This window comes from Zootoca vivipara, chromosome 6 (assembly GCF_965207765.1).
Source record: "Zootoca vivipara chromosome 6, rZooViv2.hap1.1, whole genome shotgun sequence".
In the NCBI taxonomy this organism is placed as follows: domain Eukaryota; kingdom Metazoa; phylum Chordata; class Lepidosauria; order Squamata; family Lacertidae; genus Zootoca; species Zootoca vivipara.
Window position 1 is genome coordinate 9,245,636 of NC_142589.1, and position 23,553 is coordinate 9,269,188.

Below are 23,553 nucleotides of genomic sequence, written 5' to 3' on the forward strand. Positions count from 1 at the left end.
ATTTATTTTAAGCGGCAGCGCAGTTGGGCTGGGCGGGGGGGGGGAGCACCAAATAAATCGACCGCGCAGCTCAGCCTTCTTCGTCAGCCAGGAGGACTACAGCTCCCATAGCTCCCAGTTGCCACCATCTGAGGGACACTGTCTGGAGATTACGCACGCAGGGAGGAGCGGCGCGCACAGGGTGGGAGCGGGTGGTGCGGAGAGCTTTACTCCCGGGAAGGCGTGCAGGGCTGGGGCGGCGTCCTTTGGCTCCTGACCAGCATAGAACCGGCTCGATGTTCCTTACAGCCCTTTGGGGGGGGGGGCCTCCACGCCCGTGGAAAAACCAAACAAATAACAAACGCATTCTTTTCCCTTTCCAAGCTGCAGCGCTTACGAAAGGGGTGTGCGTTTTCCACGTGATTAGCGGCATCAACAACTCATCTGCATAATATGCAAATATGGGAAGCGGACCTGCGCATTTTGGCGGGCATCTTTCTTTTATCCTTCCTTCCCCCGCGTCTCCCTCCTCCGTCTCCGCTTGCAAGGCGTCCGGAGGCCGGAGGGGACGGGTGGTGGGCGCGGGCATGGGCCACTCCGGGTGCAGTCCAGCGGCGAGGCAGACAGACGAGGGTGTGTTTTGAAAGGGTGCCTATCCTAGCCACGCCCCTTCCTGTGGAATTTTTCTGGGTCTGGGGAAGGCGGGGGGAAAGGGGGGGAGAGAGATGCGCAATATATAAGCGGCAGCCGCAGCGTTGGACCGCATCAGCAGCTCTCGGAGAGGGTGAAAACGGCGTCGCACCGGATTCGAGTTGGTGAGTGAGCGCGCGCCGTAGCTTCGATCCCTTTACTCAGAAGCTCAGTCGGCAAAGCACTTAATCTCCGGGTCGTGCGTTCGAGTCGTGCGTGGCAGGGGGTTGGACTAGATGACCCTTGGGTGCCTTCTAACTCGACTAGGATTCTGTGTGTGTCTCTTAGACAGAGGAGAACACACAGAATAGCTGTCAGACCCTTGCCCAGCTAGCTCAATATTGTCAACACAGACTCTACGCTGGCCGGCAGTAGCTGTCCAGGATTTCAGGCAGGAATCTGCCCCTCCCCTCTGGAGATGGCAGCGGGGATTGAACCCGGGACCTTCGGCAAGCAAGGCAGAAGCTGTGACACTGAGGAACGGCCCTTGCATAAATTCCGCAGAGGATCGTCCCCTGGGGATGGGCGCAAGGCAAGCGCGGTGACGCGTGGCTCCGTGCGCCCTGGGGGCAGCGCTGGGCGCTTTTGGAGAGACGCGTCGTAGCTCCAGTCCTGGCCTGCTGGGTGGCGCACGTCCTCGTTACGGCGATACACACCCTCTGGATGCAAAGGGGAGGGAGGGACGGAGGCTGCCCCCAGAAGCAACCCGGAGAGTAGCAGCAGCGGCAGTCATCTGGACGCCCCCCCCTCCCGCATCACCTTAGTGGGCATCGTCGTGAGAGCCCCCTCCCCCCGCCCACGCGCCTCCAAATCCCCTAGAGGAGGGAGAGAGGGAAGGAGAATGTTGCGGCCCCCCATCAGGAAAGAGGGGGTCAGAAAGGGCACTTTGCACGTGCTCAGAAGCAGTCTTCCATTAGGCTATTGCGGAAGTGATGACCCCTCTCGGACTCGGAAGGGAGGGGAAGAACCCCTTTTGTTAAGGGTGGTCGGGTGGGATCGCCAAAGGAAGCCTCCAGCTGCAGAGGCAGTCTACCTTTTAGCGTCAAGTGCTTGGAGGGGGTGGGCTCTTGCTTTCCTGAGGGATTCCCATTGGACAACAGTGAAGATGCAGGATGCTCAGGCTGATCAAATAGTGCTGCTTTGGTCTTCCTGTGCTTTTGATACCCTGAGATGAAATTGGGAGCTGGGAGAGAGGCCTGTCTTTCTCTAAAAAGCCCACTAACAAACATCAGGAGGGTCTGGCTGCTGGATCAGGCCACAACCGGGCCCAGCATCTTTCACAGCAGCCAGCCCTGACACCTCTTCTGGGAAACCCAAAAGCAGGACCCGAGTGCGAGAGCAAAACTCTCCCCACTAGGTATAATTCGGAGGCCACAAACAGGTAGGAGGAGCCTGGCCATTGTGGCTAGTGATGCAGTCTAGTAATATCTGGAGAGCCATCCCTGCGTTAAAAGGAGGCAGTTGTAATTGAGGTAGCCGAGGGCAGTAATGGCAAGTGATGGTCTAGTTCAGAGACATAGGGAGCCCCTGTGGGTGATGGTGATTCTGCAGCAGTGATGCAGTATATGGAGCCAAAAGGAGCTTGGGTGACAAGTGAGAGGAAGGAAACACCATAGTGGGGTGCTGTCAAGTGCAGTTGTGCACCCAAGGGAGGGTCCGTACCTCGGCGAGGGAGGCAGAAAGCCCCAGGTTTCCATTTCCCCCAATTTCCAGTAGAAGGGGATGTGCGAAAGGTTCCTTTCTGACCTGCTGGGAGAGGGAGGTGTAGCTCGGTGGCAGAGCACTTGCTTGGCATGCAGAAGGGCCCAGGTTCGATCCCAGGCATCTCCAAATGACAAACCCAGAGCCTGCTGGACCGGTGGTCTGACTTAAAAGAGGGCATTATTTGGCGTTTTAAAACCAGCTTTTTGCTTAGAACCACGAGGACTGGAATCTTAGGGCATCTGGGCTGCAAAAGACCCGCCGTCTGAAATCCTGGAGAAGCTGCTGCCAGTCAGTGCAGACAATACTGAGCTTGATGGACCAAGGGTCTGGCTCTGTGTAAGACAGCTATGTCCAGGCACTAAAAGACAGCATTGTAATGTGTTGCAAGAGGGACTGGGCTCCCTAGCTGGCGTGTGTTCATATGTGTGTGTGAGAGAATGAGGGACTGCTCCCTGATCACCTCCCCTCGAAAAGGGTTTTATAGCATTGAAAAAGATTTACTAAAATGACCGAGGGGATGGAGTGACAACTTGCAGAGAAAAATGGCAGTGTTTGGGGCTTTTTAGGTCAGGAAGAGGTGGCATATTTATAAAACTATGCATTGCATAAAAGGTAAAGGTAAAGGACCCCTGACAGTTAAGTCCATTCACGAACGACTCTGGGGTTGCGGCGCTCATCTCACTTTACAGTTTTTCTGGGTCATGTGGCAGCATGACTAAGCTGCTTCTGGCGAAACCAGAGCAGTGCACGGAAACGCCGTTTACCTTCCCGCCGGAGCGGTACCTACTTTATCTACTTGCACTTTGACGTGCTTTAGAACTGCTAGGTTGGCAGGACCTGGGACCGAACAACAGGAGCTCACCCGACTGTGGGGATTTGAACCGCCAACCTTCCGATCGGCAAGCCCAAGGCTCAGTGGTTTAGACCACAGCGCCACCTGCGTCCCTTTTATGCATTGCATAAAGGTAAAGGGACCCCTGGCCATTAGGTCCAGTCGTGACCGACTCTGGGGTTGCGCGCTTATCTCGCATTATTGGCCGAGGGAGCCGGCGTACAGCTTCTAGGTCATGTGGCCAGCATGACTAAGCAGCTTCTGGCGAACCAGAGCAGCACATGGAAACACCGTTTACCTTCCCCCTGTAACAGTCCCTATTTATCTACTTGCACTTTGACGTGCTTTCGAACAGCAAATAGAAGAACGCTGTCCTCCCTCTCTCATAACACTAGAACTCGTAGACATCCAACTAAGTTGAGGGTTGGAAGATTCAGGAAAGTCCTTCTTCAGGCAGTGCATAGTTGAACTACGGAACTCCCTGCCACAGGAAGCAGTCATGGTTACCAATTTGGATGGCTTTAAAAGAGGATTAGACAAGGAGGAGAGGATGGCTCTGCTCTGCCTCCACAGTTGGAAGCAGCAATGCTTCTGAATGCCAGTTGCTAGAAACTACAGGAGTGGAGAGTTGGCCTTGTGTTCGAATCCTGATGGGTGACTCCCCTTGGGGGCATCTGCTTGGCCCCTGTGGGAACAGGATTCTGGATCGGATGAGCCACCGGCCTGTTGCACAAGGGCTCCTCTTCTTATGTTCTTACATTCCAGGGATGGGCAGAAAAGAGGAACAGCTTAAGCCAACCCTCTTTCCTAATCAGACAACAGGAGGACTTTGGATGTTAGGACAAGGAGTTCAGAACAGCCTGTCCCTCCCCGCTTCCTCGCTTTGCCGCCCACATTTCCTGAACCCATGGGATGCTCTGCGCATGTTCCCTCTCCAGTGTAACTCGGCTTCCCTTTAGATCTTCCGTTCTGGGACAGACGTTTGCACTCTGCAACCTCCAGACGGCACACCCCATGAAATGAGCTGGGGTTTTCGGAAACGTGAGATGTGTATGGGAGAGGGTCACTGGGTCGGGAAGCATTTTGACGGGGGTGCTGAATGGCCTTGGCTCCTTGCCCAGCTCTCTGCACTCCATGGCCTCTGTCCCAGTGCCATGTGACTTCAGATGCGTCAGCTCCGAAGGCATTGGCCCTGCGAAAGTGTGTGTTTGTGTTTGTGTGTGTGGAACGCCCTGTGGAACCCGCCCTCCTATCAGATGTCAAAGAGAAAAACAACTACCAGACTTTTAGAAGACATCAGAAGGCAGGCAGCCCTGTTTAGGGAAGCTTATAATGTTTAACAGACCATTGTATTTTAATATTTTGTTGGAAGCTGCCCAGAGTGGCTGGGGAAACCCAGCCAGATAGGTGGGGTATAAATAATAAATTATTATTATTATTATTATTATTATTATTATTATTATTAGTTGTTCTCTCTCAAGAGGAACACATCTCTCAAGCACACACACACCTGATAATGGGTTTGAGAGATGCTTTTGCCTTCTTGAGGACAGGATCTAAGACTGCATCTGACTCAGAGTATGCCCACAGTGATTAATGGAGCCAGCTAACAGCAAACTAAACCTTTCATGTCATTGACCCAGTGTGGTGCAATGCTCCGCCAACAGAGATCTAGCGGACCTTTTAAATGGATTTCCTATTCTGCCAGGATTGTGCAGGCAATTGGGAATAAATCCAAACTGATGGATTTAAACAGGGCTATTTTTCTAGAAAAAGAGGTGCCAGAACTCTCCACGAACGCCTCCCTTGTTCTCTTAGAATGACAACGGCATCCCCCTTGAGAACTGAGTTCCTGTTAGTTCCAGCTGAAAAATAGCCTTAATTTATTATTTTATTTATTGATTGAATTTCTATACCTCCCTTTACCCGGAGGTCTCAGGGCGGTTCACAGAAAAGATCACAATATATAAAATCAAAGTGAAAACAATAGCCCAATAACACGCCCCCACCCAAAGAGCCACATTTTAGAAGAGTATCGGATGTCGATCAGGTCGACCAAAGGCCTGGTTAAAAAGGAACATCAAAAACATTCCCTTTCAGCGTTAAAAAGGAACATAAAAAGGAAGGAGATTAGGGCTAAAGTTGTGGACTCTCCTTCCTTGAGCACTGCAGAGGGTTTAGCTAGATGACCTACAAACTCCCTTCCAATTAGAATAGATTAGATTAGAGTTGCACCTAATAATTGACCTGCAACACTCAAGCCCAGCTTTTTTAGATTCCCCCTCCCTGGTTCCAGCCGTGATTATTCTGGGTTACCCTTCTCTTGAACTTCTCCAAGTTGTGGGTGGTGAATCTCATTCATGGTTTAATAATATACACAAACCTTCCCTGAATATGTTATTTCCCCCTTGCTTGTTGCTTGGCTGAAGTTCATCATCTGAAATCTAAGACTGCATATGTTTATAGCCACACACACAAAAAAAACCCCCAATTCTGGGAACTGTAGTTTATTCCCTGCAGAGCTACAGTTCCCAGCACCCTCTGCAAAAAGGAACTTGGCACCTGTAGTTTTTCCTTTGCAGAGTTACAGTCTCCAGCACCTTTAACAAAAAGAACCATGCGAACTGTAGTTTACCCTTCACAGTGCTGCAATTCCCAGCAGCCTGCACAAAATATTATTTTTGGGGAGGTCTATTTTAAGTGTATGTTGTTCCCACTGCCTGAAAACCTGGCTAGTGGCTCCCTGTAAATCTCTAAACATCCTTTCTCTTCTCTCCAGTTACAGAGGGCAGCGTCCTCTTGAAATCCAGCAAAGATGTGGATGGTGTCTCCCCCTTCTGGTGAGTCTCAAATATAGCTCAGTTTCCCACTCTTCCTGGGCTGTTTCTTACTCATGGATGGTTTTTGATGGGTGGAATAACCTTGCCCACCCCCAACGCCTGCTTGGGAACCAGAGAGGAAGGAAAATTCCAAATGTTATTTCAAAAAACCTATAGTCTTGTGACTTGACTTGAATTGTTCTGGCAGCCCCTGTGCCGAGGAATGCCTTCCCCACGGAGGCGCTTCTGACACCTTTGTTGCACGGCGTCTTATGCTGAAGACTGCACCTCTTTACCCTGGCCTCTGACACATGAAACACACGCACTGTATTAGCCTGCATGCAAACTGTGCTCAGCTGATTTCAGCATTTGGGTTGCATCTTGATAGCTCAGTTGGTTAGAGCAGGCATCCCCAAACTGCGGCCCTCCAGATGTTTTGGCCTACAACTCCCATGATCCCTAGCCTGGCCTAGATCAGAGCTCTCCAAACTTTTCATGTCGGTGACACACCTTTTAGACAGGCATCATTTCGCAACACAGCAATTCAGTTTTGCTAGCAAACCGGAAATTAAACTAACCCCTTTCCAGCCCTGGGAGGAGCGCGGGGGTGTCTTTGTGCGACACACTAGTGGCGCTGTGGTCTAAACCACTGAGCCTCTTGGGCTTGCCAATCGGAAGGTTGGCGGTTCGAATCCCCGCGACGGCGTGAGCTCCCGTTGCTTTGTCTCAGCTCCTGCCAACTTAGCAGTTTGAAAGCACGCCGGTGCAAGTAGATAAAAGAGGTACTGCTGCGGCGGGAAGGTAAATGGCGTTTCCGTGCGCTCTGGTTTCCGTCACGGTGTCCCCTTGCACCAGAAGCAGTTTAGTCCTGCTGGCCACATGAGCCGGAAAGTTGTCTGTGGACAAACGCCAGCTTCCTTGGGCTGAAAGCGAGATGAGTGCCGCAACCTCATAGTCAGGCCAAAAGAAGATGGATTTCAAATAAATCTTCACAAGGCAAACATATTCGGTACACTTTGACCTGTGAATCTTTGCTGACGAAGAATAGTCGAAACAGGGCCTTGTCCTGATTTTTACTGGAATTTACCTTTATTTGCCTTCAACATTGGGATTGATTCCCATTTAAACTCCGCATCACATCAATAAAACCTTGTGAAGATTTATTTGAAATCCATCTTCTTTTGGCCTGAGTTCTTGTAATTTATCATTTATTTCTGGACTTTCCCAAGAACTTTAATTTCTACTGCAACCCCATAGTCGCCTTTGACTGGACTTAAGCGTCCAGGAATCCTTTATCTTTTAACTAATGTGTCGCAACACACAGTTTGGAAAACTCTGGGCTAGATGATTCCAGAAGCTTTTTTTTTGAATTATAGGGACAGAACTACCTAAATTGTATAGAAATTTATTTATGTATAATACTACAGCAGCAAGAATGCTACTTGACCCAAAGTGGAAAGAAGCAGAAGTCCCAGTAAAGGAAGAATGGATACAAAAACTTATGGAATATGCAGAAATGGCAAAACTTGCCGGAAGAATAAGAAATCAAGATAACAAACTTTTTATAAAAGAATAGAAATGGTTTATTGAATATTTACAGATAAATTGTAAACAGATAAAAACATTAGCAGGATTATTGTAATGACCTGCAGTTTTGTAAGAGGATATATTTACAATAGGTTATTAAATGAGCAAGTTAAATGAACTTGGGCATGCAGAAGGTCTTTAAAAATAAATTTAAGGAATTGCAGAAAGAGGGGGAAGGAAGTCAAATTTTGAAAATGTTAAAATTGATTGTAAAACTAATGAAATGTATAAATTTGAAAAGTATAAATAAAAAACTTTAAAAAAGAAAGCGAAATCTCCAGGATATTAGGTTGTATCCAATGCTAGCCCTACTCAGAGCCATAGCTGCCAAGTCTCCCGTTGAAAAATCCGGGATCAGCAGCGGCGCGGCACCGGAAGTCACTTCTACGCATGTCTGGACATGCGCAGAACCGATTTTGGGTGCCGCTCTGCCCTGTCTGGGCACTGGAAATCGGGCAGAGCGGCACCCGAAATCGGTTCTGCGCATGTCCAGACATGCGCAGGAGGAGCCTCCCCGGCAGGTAGGAAATCGGGGGATTTACGGGATTTTTTTTCTATTCGGGATAACACTGGGAAATGGATTAAAATCCGGGGGTTTCCCGCGAAAAACGGGAGACTTGGCAGCTCTGCTCAGAGCAGACCCATTGAAGTTAACAGACACAGCTGACTTGGGCTCATTAAATATATGTATGACTCCCAGACTGAGGATTCACCATATGTCCTCAAAAATATCAGCACCCTTTAGATGCCAGTATCAAAAGTCGGTGCCGTCAGTTTGTTGCGGATACCGTTTACAGCCAATCTGTTTTGGGTGCCTCCCCGCATTCCCAAGAAGGCAGAAGGGTCAAGTGGTTACAGATATCCGTGAAACAACCGTTCCTCTCTGGTTCCTCTCCCTTCTACTCTGTCCTTGGAGGTCTTCCACGGAGCTCTCTGATCCATTCTTCTGAGCTTCGACAAATCCGAACTGACTTAATTATGATTTTTTTCTACGACTCTTTCATTACTTCAACGGCCATCAGCCCCATATGCATAGTATAAGAAAGCTGCCTCAAATGGCACGAGTTGGGATCCAGTTTGCCGAGGAAAACTGGCTACACTTTTATATTTATTGCTCACAAAAATCCTAGAGCTCCTGCAGAATTCACGCCTGGTGTGATCCGGTTTGCCTGAGGCTGTGTGTATAATTATAATAATAATAATAGCATGTGGGTGGATTTTTGCTTTTTTCAGTTTGCTCCAGTGAGTTATAAATAAGCAGAATGGTGAAGCCTTTGGGGAAGGGAGCATTTGAACTGTGGCCCAAAACAATTGGAGGACATTGGGGAAGCCTGGACTGGACTGCAAGGTTTAAAGGAAGGCAGGATGCTGTGTCTGTTTTGGGAGGTGGGGTGGCAACGGAATCTGGGGGGCGATCTTATGGCGAGGAAACGGGGATGGATACTAAGCGTTGCCAGACCTCCACGTCTGACCTGACGCCTCCAGGGATGCCTAGCCCCCTCCAGGCTTGAAATCTCCAGGTGGGTGAGAAAGGCTTTAATAATACATTTAAATATATTAAGAAGGCTGTTTATGCAGCCTGCAAGTTTCAGCCCAGCAGGAGCTGGTTACAAATTATAGCATAGATATTTGGGCAGGTGTGTGAGTGTGTGAGTGTGTGTCTTGTGTGTGTGTGTGTGTCTGCCCATGTCCTCTCCCAATTAACCTCCGTCTCTCGGGCCTGCCCTGTGACATCACTGCCCTCCCCTGTCCCAATTAACCTCCGTCTCCAGGGGATACCCCTCTCCTGTGATATCACCAGGGGAAGTCCCTAGGTCTCAGGGCCCTAAATTCTCAGGGTTTGGGATGCTGCTGACAACCCTAATTGTGACCATGAACTACACAAACATCCTCCTATTCATCTGGGCAATGCTAAAGGATTCCCTCGCTTGCCTTGCTTTTGTATCTCAAGATTGGCCTTCGGATCATCCAGTGGCCGAGTCAGGCTCACATGTGGCATGATGCTGCCTTGGACTGAGTCAGAGCCTTGGCCCATCTGGGCTAGTATTGTCTACACACTGACTTGCAAGAGGCTCTCCAGCGTTTTCAGGCTGGAGATGCTGCTGGGGAACGGAAGCTGGGAGCTTCTGCATGCCAAGCAGGCGCTCTACCACTGAGCCAGGGCCTCGTCCCAAACAGAGGGAAAGGAAAGGGCTGTAGCCCAGTGGCAGAGCACCTGCTTGGAATGCAGAACGTCTCCGGTGCAATCCTGAGCAGCATCTGCAAAGAGGTCTGGGAATGTACCCCTGCCTGCCTCAAAATGTGTGGACTCTGTTTTTATGGAGCACTGCACAGTAGCACCTTCTACATAAACCCCAGATGTTGCTGGACTACAAATCCCATCTGCCTGGCCAGTTGTCAGGGATGATGGGAGTTGTAGTCTACCAATGCCTGCTCAAGATCTTGAAGCTTTGCCAGTCGATACCTGGGAAAGCCAGTTGGTTGTAAATGCAACAGAGACCAGGCCAGCCCTTTCAAACTATTATGGGATGGGCATTATGAGAAGCGGGTATGCTGTAACACTGATGTCCTTCCCAGCACCCTCTCCTTTGGCATCTGCCACCTTCTGCATCCGCTGCCACCCATGAACAGCCTACAAGGACTGCCCCATATTTGCAGCCAAGCCCCAGAAGCAGCGAAATCCCCCCCCCCCAACAAGGCCCTCACTGGTCTGCTTTACATCCACATTCAAGAGCAGCTTTCTGCTCCTTTTGCCAAAAACGTTCAGCTGGCATTAAGTCTGCGGACAGATGGGGGGAAATACAGAATTACGGGTATGACTTGCATTGTTATCCAGTGAAACCAGGTCTTGGGACATTGCAAATGTGAGCCATGGGTATGTCTTCATGCTGCCAACTCTTGAGTTTTATCTGCAGCTGGTAAATCTCTGCGTGGAACTGACATCTCTTAACTGTAGAGGCAAGAAGTCCTCTGGTTTCGGGTAAAATACCTGTGGCCTGCCTTGTTGTTTGGGGGCAAGGCACAGATATTTGGGGACACCGTCTCTCTCCCAATGATGGTGCGAAAACAGATCGGTTGACTCAGTAATTCTCTCCAAGTTCACAATGCATGTACTTGCAAGTTCCGAAGCCAGGAACGTGTGCTTGGAAATATTTTCAGCTGTGTGATGTAAATACAGTGGTACCTTGGTTCTCAAACTTAATCCGTTCCGGAAGTTCGTTCCAAAACCAAAGCGTTCCAAAACCAAGGCGCGCTTTCCCATACAAAGTAATACAAAATGGATTGATCCGTTCCAGACTTTTAAAAACAACCCCTAAAACAGCCATTGAACATGAATTTTACTATCTAACGAGACCATGGATCCATAAGATGAAAGCAATAATCAATAGACTGTACTATAAAATAAATAAGACAGTATTGTAGATGATAAAAATTAAAATTATTATTTTTTTCTTACCTGCACTGATGATAGTCATTGTTTGGATGCGGGGTTTTTATCCATTTCCGCAGTCACACAGTCAGTCATTAGCTGAACTGGGTTCCACACAGTCGCAGAAACAAATGAACCCATAAAACCTCCAAAACAAACATGCAAAATAAAGAGCAAAAACAAAAGCGCCAAACTTAATCTATTCCGGAAGTCTGTTTCACTTCCGAAATATTCGAAAATCAAGGGGCAGCTTCTGATTGGTGCAGGTGCCCTGGAAACAATAGCCGACAGCTGCATCGAACGGTTGGCTTCCGAAAAACGTTTGAAAACCGGAACACTTATGTCTGGGTTTTCGGCGTTTGGGAACCAAGGCATTTGAGAACCAAGGTACCACTGTATAGAAATCAGTCACCTCAGTGGGAGCATCAATCTGGTTCCTGCTGGTTAGTGCTCTCAAGTGAGGAAGAGTATGCTCGATCTAGAGTCTGTCACTAAAAAAACCACCCTCATTTTGGATGGCGGGCTCTATACCGATCAATCACTGTTATTCAAGAGTCTGAACTGTTGGTTTTGGAAGAAATGAAGGGGAGAAAGAATGAGGTGGTTGTTAACTTAAGCACACACACAATTGCTGCCCCAACAATTGGTACAACTCTTGAATGAGCAAAATTTTCGGGTTTTTTTGCATTGGGTAGAGTTCGGAGAGGGGCATCTTTTCAGGGGTTGGACTAGATGCCCATTGGTGTCCCTTCCAATTCTACCATTCCGTGATTCCAACGGGTGCTTTTTGGTCATGGCGGTTTGGTGGGTGCCCAGAGGTGGCAGAGGGATGGTCTCAAGCAGTTGTGTGTGTGCCTGTGTGTGTGTGTGTGTGAACCCAGGTGATTTTTTTTTTAATTAATTTTTTTCGGGGTTGCTCTGATGTGCTGTTTTCTTTCAGATGAAGAATCTCGCGAACTTTCCGGGATTTGGAAACGCGACAAGGGCAGGGTGCAAAACACACCAGTAGGACACGTCCCTTCTCACACTTTCTCAAGAGTAGACCTTTCCCCCTTGGGGTTATGATAAACTATAATCTACTTTTTAGTGTTAGCGAGTAGGGCTGTTAGTTTGCTGTTGCTGTTGTTTTTTAAAAAATGAATTGTGAGCGGGGCTGGTCTTTATATTTAAAATTGGGTGGGGAAGGAACAAGAAGAGAAGCATCACTAAGAACAAGATGCTTTTAAGAAACGTACTGTATTGGTCACAGTGCTGGGAGACAAAAGCTAACGGGATGGGCTATGCCTTTGCATGTGGGCTGCTGTTCGCTTCCTTCTCTGCTGATACCTCATCTTCTGCAAAACTTAAAATGCTTCTTACTTTGCTTGGTATAAAGCCAGCTTGGTACCTTTTGGGGGGGCGGGGATCGCGCTTCCAGATTTTTGCCTGCATGGTTTTACAGTTCTGCAAAGCACCTTGCCACTGCGGACTTTTAAAGGCTTCCCTGGGTTGGGTTGGGCAGCAGTAGGTGCACCCAGGAAGCAAGATTCACTGGCACGATGTTTGCTAACCAGGTTTAAGGCTGAAGACTCACCTGGCTCAGCAGTTAGGGAGGTGAGGTATACCCTAAAGCTGTACAAAGTTCTTCGCAGGGTGTACTTATGGGTTCCCCCACCCCAAAGCATGGGGAAAAACACACAACTTAATGCATGCCCGATCTCTCAGGGGTGGCATCGGTAAAAACCTCCCGGTACAGGACTGCCTTCAGATGTCTTCTAAAAGTCAGATAGTTGTTTATTTCCTTGACATCTGACGGGAGGGTGCCACCACTGAGAAGGCCCTCTGCCTGGTTCCCTGTAACTTGGCTTCTCGCAGGGAGGGAACTGCCAGAAGGCCCTTGGAGCTGGACCTCAGTATCTGGGCAGAACGGTGGGGGTGGAGACGCTCTTTCAGGTATATTGGGCCGAGACCGTTTAGGGTTTTAGAGGTCAGCACCAACACTTTGAATTATGCCTGGAAACGTATTGGGAGGGAATGTGGGTTTTTCAGGACCAGTGTTATGTGGTCTCGGTGGCCACTCCCAGCCACCAGTCTCTCTGCCGCATTCTGGATTAGTTGCAGTTTCTGGGTCACCTTCAAAGGTAGCCCAACGTAAAGCACATTGCAGTAGTCCAAGCGGGAGATAACCAGAGCAGGCACCACTCTGGCGAGACAGTCTGCGGGAAGGTAGGGTCTCAGCCTGCGTACCAGATGGAGCTGATAAACAGCTGCCCTGGATACAGAATTCACCTGCGCCTCCATGGACAGCTGTGAGTCCACAATGATTCCCAGGCTGTGCTCCTGGTCCTTCAGGGGCACAGTTGCCCCATTCAAGACCAGGGAGTCCTCCACACCCACCCATCCTGTCCCCCAAAACCAAGACTTCTGTCTTGTCAGGATTCAATCTCAATCTGTTAGCCGCCATCCATCCTCCAACCGCTTCCAGGCACTCACACAAGTAGATCTGGCCTTCTCCTCCCAAAAGGCATAAATTCTGGGGTGGTGATCTGCCCGGTCACCCCTCCACTCAGCTCCCATTGGTCACTTCCCAACATTCCCCTTAACGGGTTGGTGGAGGGCAGATGGAATGGAATTTTAATGTACCCAATTTTAATGCGTGCCCCTATTCGGTAATGTATGCTCAGCACATATAGGGGACATCTCTGCCGGGATCTCCCCCTTTCTTGCTCACGCCTTCCTCTGCCGCCTTCCAGGTATATTCCAACACACCAAGAAGCTGTTCCTGAGCGATCAGGCCGAACGGGCGCAGGCTCTGGAGTTCCTGCGCCGGAATGTCGCCAACTCCATCTCTATGGCCAACCTGGTGATGGGCCTCTCGTCTGTCCTTTGCAGTCTGAATGGGTAAGCCCTGCAACATTTCTCCAGTGTCTATACAACAACAACAACAACAACAACAGCCCACTCATCTGACTGGGTTGCATGCCTGCCAAGTTCCTCTCTGAAAAATAAGGGACCGGACTGGAAGTAACATACCGGAAGTAACGTGGTGGCCATTTTGGAAGTGGGCGGAGCATGCTCAGAAGTGACTTTTGATGCTGCTGTGCCCAGTTCCAAAATGGCCGCCGCACCAGAAGTCGCGCTGCAGCCATTTTGGAACTGGGCAGAGCAGCATCAAAAGTCGCTTCTGAGCATGCTCCGCCCAGTTCCAAAATGGCCACCGCGCCAGAATAAACCGGGGGAAAACAAAAAAATATGTTTTTTCGGCTGGGGACAGCTGGAAAAACGGGGGTTTCCCGGGGAAAACGGGAGACTTGGCAGCTATGCCCCAGCCACTCTGGGAGGCTTCTGTTATAAGAAAAAACACTGCTCCTTTTCCCTTATGGGGTATCCAAGAGCCCATCTAGAGTCCTTAAGTGGGTTCCCCATCGGTAGGAGAAAATTAACAGAGGCCAACCGGGGATATTGAGAAGCAAAGCAGCTAGTAAGCCTGATCTTTATCCAACTGTTGCAACAGGATCCTCACTCACCACATGCAGGAGGGAGGAAGAACCCAGAACAGTGGTGTGCAAGCCCTTATATAGACTTTTGAAATTGCCCATCCTGTACCCCAAGACCACTTCCCAAAACATCATACATACATCACAGAAGGAGGAGGTCTACAGCAGAAATCCTGTCTGCCAGGATACCTGACAATGGTCACTAATTACTTTACCTGGGCAGCCTGGCCATTCTTTTGTGATGGTAAATACTTTAATTCCTGAATCCAGGTTACAGGCTCGCCCTATTCAAACACAAATATGCCTTTAAGACAGGTAAGCAAAAGACAGTTCCCGAGTTTGCCTATGCCTGCAAAAGACAATGGAGAGGCTTTCCAATTTCCTTCCTCCTTGCAGAGAAATATTTGAGGTCAATTTGGGAAAGTCAAAATGGTTTGGGAGAGTCAAAATGGCTTCAGGATTGCTTTCCTGTACAGTACTACCGGTATTTCAGACACGTGGTTTATATACTTACGTATGTGCCTTGTAAACTTATGAACATTTAATTTATATATTTAATTTATATATTTGAGACCTTAAATTCTTAACAACACTTCCAACATATTTTAAAAACATATAAACAAAGCATTGAACATTTAAAAACTTCCCTATACAGGGCTGCCTTCAGATTTCTTCGAAAGGTTTTATAGTTACTTATCTCCTTGGCCTGGGGGGGGGGGGGGCGTGTTGCATAACTCCATACCCTCCAACACTTTGTTCCTGTCAGAGAAATAAGGGACCGGACCGGAAGTAGCAGACCGGAAGTAGCGCTGCCGACATTTTGGAACTGGGCGGAGCATGCACAGAAGCGACTTTTGATGCTGCTTTGCCCAGTTCCGAAATGGCCGCCGCGCCAGAAGTCTCACTGCAGCCACTTTGGAACTGGGCAGAGCTGCATCAAAAGTCGCTTCTGAGCATGCTCCGCCCAGTTCCAAAATGGCCGTCGCAACAGAATAAACCGGGGGAAAACAAAAAAAATAATCCGTTTTTTCAGCTGGGAACAGCTGGAAAAACGGGGGTTTCCCGGGGAATACGGGAGACTTGGCAGCTATGGCCTTCATCCACACAGGGTTATGCGCAGGAGGTGGGGCCAGGGTCGAAGACACTTTGATAGGCTCTAATCCCCTCCTCATGCGCTGGACCGTTCCTTGCCTCGCTTGGTGGCTTTGGGAAGATTGAGGCCATTCAGCAGGGCAGCGGTGACAATGCATAACAGAGCTCTCCTGTCTCTCCCCACACCAGGCAATATAATTATGCATGCTGGCTGGTCCTGATCGGATTTCTGCTTGACCTTGCGGACGGCGCCGTGGCCAGGCAGCTGAACGCTTGTTCTGCGCTGGGTAAGTACACCCTCCCTGCGAAAGCCTCGGCGCTCCGGCCTTTGACCTGCGTTGCTTGGCAAGCTCATCTCACAAGATGCAGCAAAAAAGAGGATTAGAGAAATTCCACCAAAGAGGAGAAAGCTAGCGATGGCTGCTCCCCACAGGCACTCTCACTGCTACGTTTTGGGTGCCAGGTCAAAACAAGTCTCATTGCAGAAAGCTTTTGCACTGTGAATGGTGTTCTAATGCAGGCATCCCCAAACTTCGGCCCTCCAGATGTTTTGAACTACAATTCCCATCTTCCCCGACCACTGGTCCTGTTAGCTAGGGATCATGGGAGTTGTAGGCCAAAACATCTGGAGGGCCGCAGTTTGAGGATGCCTGTTCTAATGTCTCCACTGGGACTGTTACAGGTGCCACACACCACTCGTTCCGTAAGATATCCATCTTCTAGTTTAACTTTGGAACTCCCTGCCTCTTGACGTGGTGCCTGCTTAAAACTTTTCTGTTTAGCCAAACCTACCCAGACATTTAGAAAGTTGGGGTGTCTTTTAATCTGGCTTTTAGCTTATCAGTTATTGCAATTATTTTTTGAACCTTTCACACTGAGAGCCAGTGTGGTGTAGTGGTTAAGAGTGGTAGACTTGTAATCTGGGGAACCGGGTTCGCGTCTCCGCTCCTCCACATGCAGCTGCTGGGTGACCTTGGGCTAGTCACACTTCTCTGAAGTCTCTCAGCCCCACCCACCTCACAGGGTGTGGGGGAGGAGGGGAAAGGAGATTGTTAGCCGCTTTGAGACTCCTTCGGGTAGTGATAAAGCGGGATATCAAATCCAAATCCAAACACTGTTGGGTTTTTAGGTTTTTTTTTATACTGACCATGTCATCGTTTTATTCTTCTTGCAAAGTGCCTTGAGATTATGCCTTGTTTGTACCATCAAGTGGTATGTAACTTTTAGGAAATAAATACGTTTCTGATGTTTTGAGCTACGTTTTAACTCTTGTATATTGTATGTTTTAGGGTTTTAGGGATTATTATTAGTATTTACTGTAAACCGCTTTGAGGCACAGAATGGAAAACACAAATTCCTTAAAGAAATAAATACCAGTTGCTAGGAATCACAAGTGGGGAGACAGACAGACATCGCTCTCAGGCCCGCTCAGTTTACCCTTCCAATATTGTGTTTTTTATTTTGGGCTGGTGTCTTTATGCATTTTCTAGATATATAACTGTATTTTTTAATTATTCTGGTACCCCTTCCCTGGGACTTTTTTTGGAAGGGGGTGGGGCCACCAATATTAATTTATTGTTATTCATTACAGTGGAACCTCGGTTTGCGAACGCAATCCGTTCCACGGAGGCATTCGTAAACGGAGGCATTCGCTCCCTGAAGGCACGCTTTTGCGCATGTGCGAAGCGCTAATAGAACGCTTTTGCGCACACACACGCTGTGCAGATCGCTTCTGCGCACGCCGAGCTGCGCATCCAACTCCACGGAACCCGGATGTAAACACTTCCGGGTCTGCGGCGTCCGTAAACGGAGGCGTTCATAAACAGAGGTAGTTGTAAACCGAGGTTCCACTATACATTTATATCCCAGCTTCTCCTCCAATGACCCCAAGATGGAGCACACAGCTCTCCCCATTTTATCTTTCCAACAACCTTGCGAGGTGTTTAGTCTGAGACACAGGAACTGGCCCCCCAGTATAGCTGCCAAGTCTCCCGTTGAAAAATGCGGGATCAGCAGCGGCGTGGCACCGGAAGCCGCTTCTACGCATGTCTGGACATGCGTAGAAGCGACTTCCGATGCCGCTCTGCCTGATTTTCGGTGCCCAGGCATGGGCGGAGTGGCACCAGAAGTCGCTTCATATAAGTGACTTCCGGTGCCACGCTACCCATGTCTGGGTACTGGAAATTGGGCGGCGCCAAGACCCAAAATGGAGCCTCCCTGGCCTCTAGAGAGTTCCCATCTTGTCTCCTGCCCAGGGCTAACTGGCACCCGTCTTTGACATTCTGTAGGTGCCAAGCTGGACGATTTTGCTGATTTCACTTCATTTGGGCTGGCCACCGCCCTTCTCCTGCAAGCCCACGGGATCCTCGACGGGCTTCTGGTGATCGTGTACGTCTTGGCTGTGTTCACGCGCCTGTGTTTCTTCTCTAGCGGTGAGTCCACAGAAGTGGCGATAACATGGCCCCGTTAAGTTTGGCTGCAGGGGTCATATTTGCTAGTTCCATATATTCAAGCAGTTTAACTTGCCATTCCTCTTTTGATGGGATTTTATCTCCTTTTTCACCCCTTGGCAATCGGCAGCCTCGCTGCTGTTGTCGCGTACAAAAAATAAAATAAAATCCTTTTCTCTCTAGGAATGTCTGGTGCCATAATACCTAAGAGGAACGCTTCAGGCTTTTTGATAAACGTTGTTTGAAACAGTTTTTTTAATTCATTATATATTAGTTCCCAAAAGCTCTTTATTTTTTTGCAACCCCACCACATGTGGTACATTTGTTCCCTCTAACTCTCTACACCTCCAGCATAAATTTGAGTTGGTTTTGTACATTTTGGCCAATTTGCTAGGAGTGGTGTACCATCTGTGTAGCATCTTCATAAAGTTTTCTTTTACGGTAAAACAAGCCGTAAATTTCAGTTCCCTTCTCCATAAATTTTCCCATTCCGCCATCTGTATGTTATATCCAGAGCTGGATTTAGGTTTGATGAGGCCCTAAGATACTGAAGGTAATGGGGCCCTTTATATGTCCACCTGTCCTTTGTCAACAACAAATTTTCACTGTTTTTGTGTTGGATATATGCTATATGGTAATATATGGACCTAATAGGTATCTAAAGCCATTTTATTTGTTAATAATAATAATAATAATAATAATAATAATAATAATAATAATAATAATTTATTGTTTATACCCCGCCCATCTGGCTGGGTTTCCCCAGCCACTGTGGTCGGCTTCCAACAGAACAAGGAAATAAGATAATCTATTAAACATTAAAAGCCTCCCTAAGCAGGGCTGCCTTCAGATGTCTTCTAAAAATCTGGTAGCTGTTTTTCTCTTTGACATCTGATGGTAGGGCGTTCCACAGGGCAGGTGCCACCACCGAGAAGGCCCTCTGGCCTGGTTCCCTGCAACTTGGCTTCTCACAACGAGGGAACCGCCAGAAGGCCCTCAGTGCTGGACCTCAGTGTCCAGGCAGAACGATGGGGGTGGAGACGCTCCTTCAGGTATACTGGAACCGAGGCCATTTAGGGCTTTAAAGGTCTGCACCAACACTTTGAATTGTGCTCGGAAACAAACTGGGAGCCAATGTAGATCTTTCAAGACCGGTGTTATGTGGTCTCAGTGGCCACTCCCAGCCACCAGTCTCTCTGCCGCATTCTGGATTAGTTGCAGTTTCTGGGTCACCTTCAAAGGTAGCCCAACGTAAAGCACATTGCAGTAGTCCAAGTGGGAGATTAACCAGAGCATGCACAACTCTGGCGAGACAGTCCACGGGCAGGGAGGGTCTCAGCCTGCGTACCAGATGGACCTGATAGACAGCTGCCCTGGACACAGAATTGACCTGCACCTCCATGGACAGCTGTGAGTCCAAAATGACTCCCAGGCTGCGCACCTGGTCCTTTAGGGGCACAGTTACCCCATTCAGAACCAGGGAATCCTCCACACCTGCCCGCCTCCTGTCCCCCACAAACAGTACTTCTGTCTTGTCAGGATTCAACCTCAATCTTATATCTTATATTTTATCTTTTATCTTATATTTTTATATCAATCTTTTATATTTTGGAAATGTACATCCATTTTTTTTCTTCAATTTTTTTTTGGGGCCCCCAAGAGAGTGGGGCCTTAAGCCAGGCATCCCCAAACTGCGGCCCTCCAGATGTTTTGGCCGACAACTCCCATGATCCCTAGCTAACAGGACCAGTGGTCAGGGATGATGGGAATTGTAGTCCAAAACATCTGGAGGGCCGAAGTTTGGGGATGCCTGCCCTAAGCTATAGCTTGTTTAGCTTATACGTAAATCCGGCTCTGGTTATATCCAAAGTCCTTTGCCCACTGCACCATAACCGATTTTACTACTACAGTGGTACCTCTACTTACGAATTTAATGCGTTCCGAATGCACATTCTTAAGTCGAAAAAATTTGTAAGTCGAAGCAACCCTATCTAAAAATTCGTAAGTAGAAAAAATCCTATCTAAACCGCATCCAAGATGGCGGGCGGAGCTCAGTTCATAAGTAGAAACATTCGTAAGTAGAGTTATTCGTAAGTAGAGGTACCACTGTACTTCTTTTATTCCTTAGTCTAACAATAATAGCCTGTACATTCTGGAAAGTAATTTGTCTTTCTTTTTTAATAGACCTTTACCTAATTCCGATATTTCCGGAATTTTTTTTAACTCTACCTTAAAGATGTCGTTCAATTGGTGGTATTGTAACCAATCTTGATTTTCGTCCTCTGCACATTAGTTTTGCCATGTTTCTGCTTCGGCGCTTCCACAGGAACAGTTCGCTCCAAGTCAACTCACCCCCCCCCCTTTCCTCTCATCTCCCTAGGGATGCCCTTCATGTACCGAGGGCTGCCCTGCCCCTACGGAGCATCTGTGCTGGCAGCCACCTACCTCCTGACGGGGGGCAACCTGCTGGTGATGCGTATCATCGCCATGGTGATGATCTTGTTCATGGTGGACCAGGGCTTCTACCCTCACGACAAGGTGTTGGAGTCTCAGCCTTGGAAGAAGGCCGTCTTCGCAGGAGGTGAGTGCAGAGCAGCGGCCCCCTTCAGCTCAAATATTGAGGGCAGAACCAGGGCAGAACCTCATGCTGTGATCTCTCTCTCTCTCTCTCTATCCATCTGTCTAAAGATAATAAATCTTTCTAAGATGGGATCGTGCAGAAACGTCAGGTCACAGCAAAATGTTATCTTAGCTGTGGTTCCTGCATTGCAGGGGTTGGGGCTAGGGGACTCTACAATTCTGCGATTCCATGATTCAGTTCAATCTGAAAATTATGGAGAACCTGCAATCCTTATACAGCAGGCATCCCCAAACTGCGGCCCTCCAGATGTTTTGGACTACAGTTCCCGTCTTCCCCGACCACTGGTCCTGTTAGCTAGGGATCATGGGAGTTGTAGGCCAAAACATCTGGAGGGCCGCAGTTTGGGGATGCCTGTTATACAGTCAAACCTCGTTGTCGAATGAAATCCGTTCCGGAAGCCCGTTCGGCTTTTGAAATGTTCGGCAACCAAAGGCGTGGCTTCTGATGGGTTGCAAGAGCTTCCCGCACTCAAGCAAGAACCCGCGTCAGACATTTGGCTTCCAAAAAACGTTCAAAAACGCATTTACTTCCGGGTTTTCGAGGCGAAACGTTCCAAAACTGAGCAGTTTGGGAACCGAGGTTTGACTGTACAAATGATTTTTTCCCTGCTTCTAGATTAATTTGCCTGCTGGTAGCCTGGAAAGCCTTTTGTCCAACAGTCGCGAGCTATTGGCGTACTTTCTTTGGTTATTTATTTTAAATCATGCATGGCTTCAAATCTACATGCTTATTGTCGAAAGTCCTGGTGGGAACCGTTGGTGGCAAATAGTCTAAATTTTTTTTATCACAATAAATGAAATTTTAAAACCAAACATGCATTTTTCGTTCTCGCAGAAACAGAATTGCATGCTAAATATTCCTTCATTGCTTGGGGTTGGACTAGATGAGCCCAGAGGGTCCCTTCCAACTTTACAATTCTGTGAAATCTCTCTCTCTCTCTCTCTCTCTCTGACATTGCAGGGATCTTGATGGTGATGTTCTCTGCCACCTACTTTGCATCGCTATACTACCTGCTTTGGTCCTCGTCGTATATCTTCTTCCCAACTGCTCTGTGGAGCCACAGAGTCTAACCTTGCTTGCGTGGCGTTATGCATGGACGGACAGCAGCTTTTGCACCTTGCTGTAGGGCACATGCCCAGTGGGGCCACTCCCTCCAGGACCCTAAAGACCAGCCTACCCAGCGTTAATATCCACACATCGCTTAAAACCTTCCCTGGAAACCTTTCCACTGTCCTGACTAGGAACAGAACAGCTGCGAGGTCTCTGCCGTGGGTGATCTGGCTAACACTCCCAAGCCTCACTTTTGGTGTAGATATGAATATACAAGTTCTTTACATATGTATATAGAAAGAGAAAAAGATTTACAATGAGTTCAGCTTTTTTAGATTTCTATTTTTTTAGTCCACAATTTTACTCACTGGTGGTTGTTAAAAGAACTTGGCTTCCAAATCTCGTCACTGGCTAACTTTTCCAGCTTCCCCCTCTTTGGACTAATCCAAGGATAGGTCCCTGCAGCCTCACCACAAAGTCGTCTTTAAAGAGAGCATCAAATTACCTGCATGGATCCTAGATTTGCCGTTCTAAGATTGGGTGTATCAAATACTTCTGCCAGGGAGCACTGTCAATGTTTTTGTTTTATTGAAATATTTGGAAAACTTATTTCCTGTCCCCACACCCCCAGGGGATGATAATGGAAAGGGAGTTGATTTGTGTTACTAGAAATGTACATTTGAAACAAATTGTTTTGTTTTGGCATTTTTGTAAAAATAAACTGTGAAAAACACTGTTTTTGATATCTAGCATTGTGTGAAAAGGGATTGGAGGGGGAGAGCTGCAAGGGGAATAGAAGGTTTGGGGTGGGGAAGAGACTCCCATATGGAGTAGTCTCCCAGAGAAGAGGCACCAGCTGCGTCAAGTGAAAAAAAATGAAACCAGCTCATTTCTGGAACCAATGATGATGATGATAATAAATAATTTGGGTGGCTCCCAACAGAATATTAAAAAGACGATAAAAGATCAAACATTAAAAGCTTCCCTAAACAGGACTTTCAGGTGTCTTCTAAAAGCCAGATAGTTGTTTATTTCCTTGACATCTGATGGGAGAGCGTTCTACAAGGTGGGTGCCACTACCGAGAAGGCCCTCGGTACCAAGAGATCTCGTATGGATTTAACAATCTGTCTCTGGAGCTGGTCTGAATGGATGAATAAAAAGGGAAAGCCAGAATGTGTGCAGCAACTCACAATGGCAACATTCAGATCATGGATAATTTGAGCGGTACAAAGGATGTTCGAAAAAGGAACGAAGGGATTGGTCAGCAGGCCTGGATGGGGTGCAGGAAGGACTAAAGGAGTAGGATGGCTGGAAGATTTTTAGCTACGTAATCATGGAGCGAGCAGGGATAAGAATGACACAATGCCCCACTTTGCCTATTGCAGTTCCACCTGCTCTGGATTCTTCCTAATGAAGGGTCCTGCTTGTGCTCTTCCCGCAAGCCTCTCGGTGGTCACTTCAAGAATGGGGTGCTGGACCAGACGAGCAACTGGCCTGATCCAGCAGGACTCTCCTTATGTCATACTGTAAGGCTGCGTTTATTGGCAATGGAAGGCTAGTGCTTCTATTGAGATCAAATGTCTCTTCCGAAAGCCTTAACACACTGTTTGCTATGTAACCTATGGCTGCAGTGGACTCCATCTCCCATCAGCCCCAACATCTTGTGAATTGTGCTCACTGGGGCTGCAGTCAAAAGCAGCCAGTGGCCACGGCTCCCAAACTAAGGCCCGGGGGCTGGATGCGGCCCAATCGCCTTCTAAATCCGGCCCGCGGACGGTCCGGGAATCAGCATGCTTTTACAT

General features: G+C 48.2%; 1 protein-coding gene across 3 annotated transcripts; it reads left to right on the forward strand.

Annotated features, from left to right (window-relative positions):
• The first annotated feature begins 682 nt into the window (after positions 1–682).
• Positions 683–22,483, forward strand: TMEM269 (transmembrane protein 269). 3 transcript variants are annotated; one of them, XM_035118418.3, is made up of 9 exons: positions 683–794; positions 5,985–6,045; positions 11,982–12,046; positions 12,595–12,634; positions 13,774–13,921; positions 15,799–15,896; positions 17,898–18,041; positions 20,440–20,640; positions 21,661–22,483. In XM_035118418.3, exons 5-9 carry the CDS (start codon positions 13,872–13,874, stop codon positions 21,768–21,770), a joined length of 603 nt encoding a protein of 200 aa, XP_034974309.1. In that variant the 5' UTR covers positions 683–794; positions 5,985–6,045; positions 11,982–12,046; positions 12,595–12,634; positions 13,774–13,871; the 3' UTR covers positions 21,771–22,483. The 3 variants fall into 3 exon arrangements, with proteins under 3 accessions (XP_034974309.1, XP_034974307.1, XP_034974306.1); XM_035118416.3 differs by lacking the exon at positions 12,595–12,634; XM_035118415.3 differs by lacking the exons at positions 11,982–12,046; positions 12,595–12,634.
• Positions 22,484–23,553: the final 1,070 nt, after the last annotated feature.

Coding starts and splice junctions, on each gene's coding strand:
- TMEM269 (XM_035118415.3), top strand. CDS start 6,021: ATGTGGATGGTGTCTCCCCCTTCTG. Junction 6,046..13,773: donor GATGGTGTCTCCCCCTTCTG/GTGAGTCTCAAA, acceptor GCCGCCTTCCAG/GTATATTCCAACACACCAAG. Junction 15,897..17,897: donor GAACGCTTGTTCTGCGCTGG/GTAAGTACACCC, acceptor GACATTCTGTAG/GTGCCAAGCTGGACGATTTT.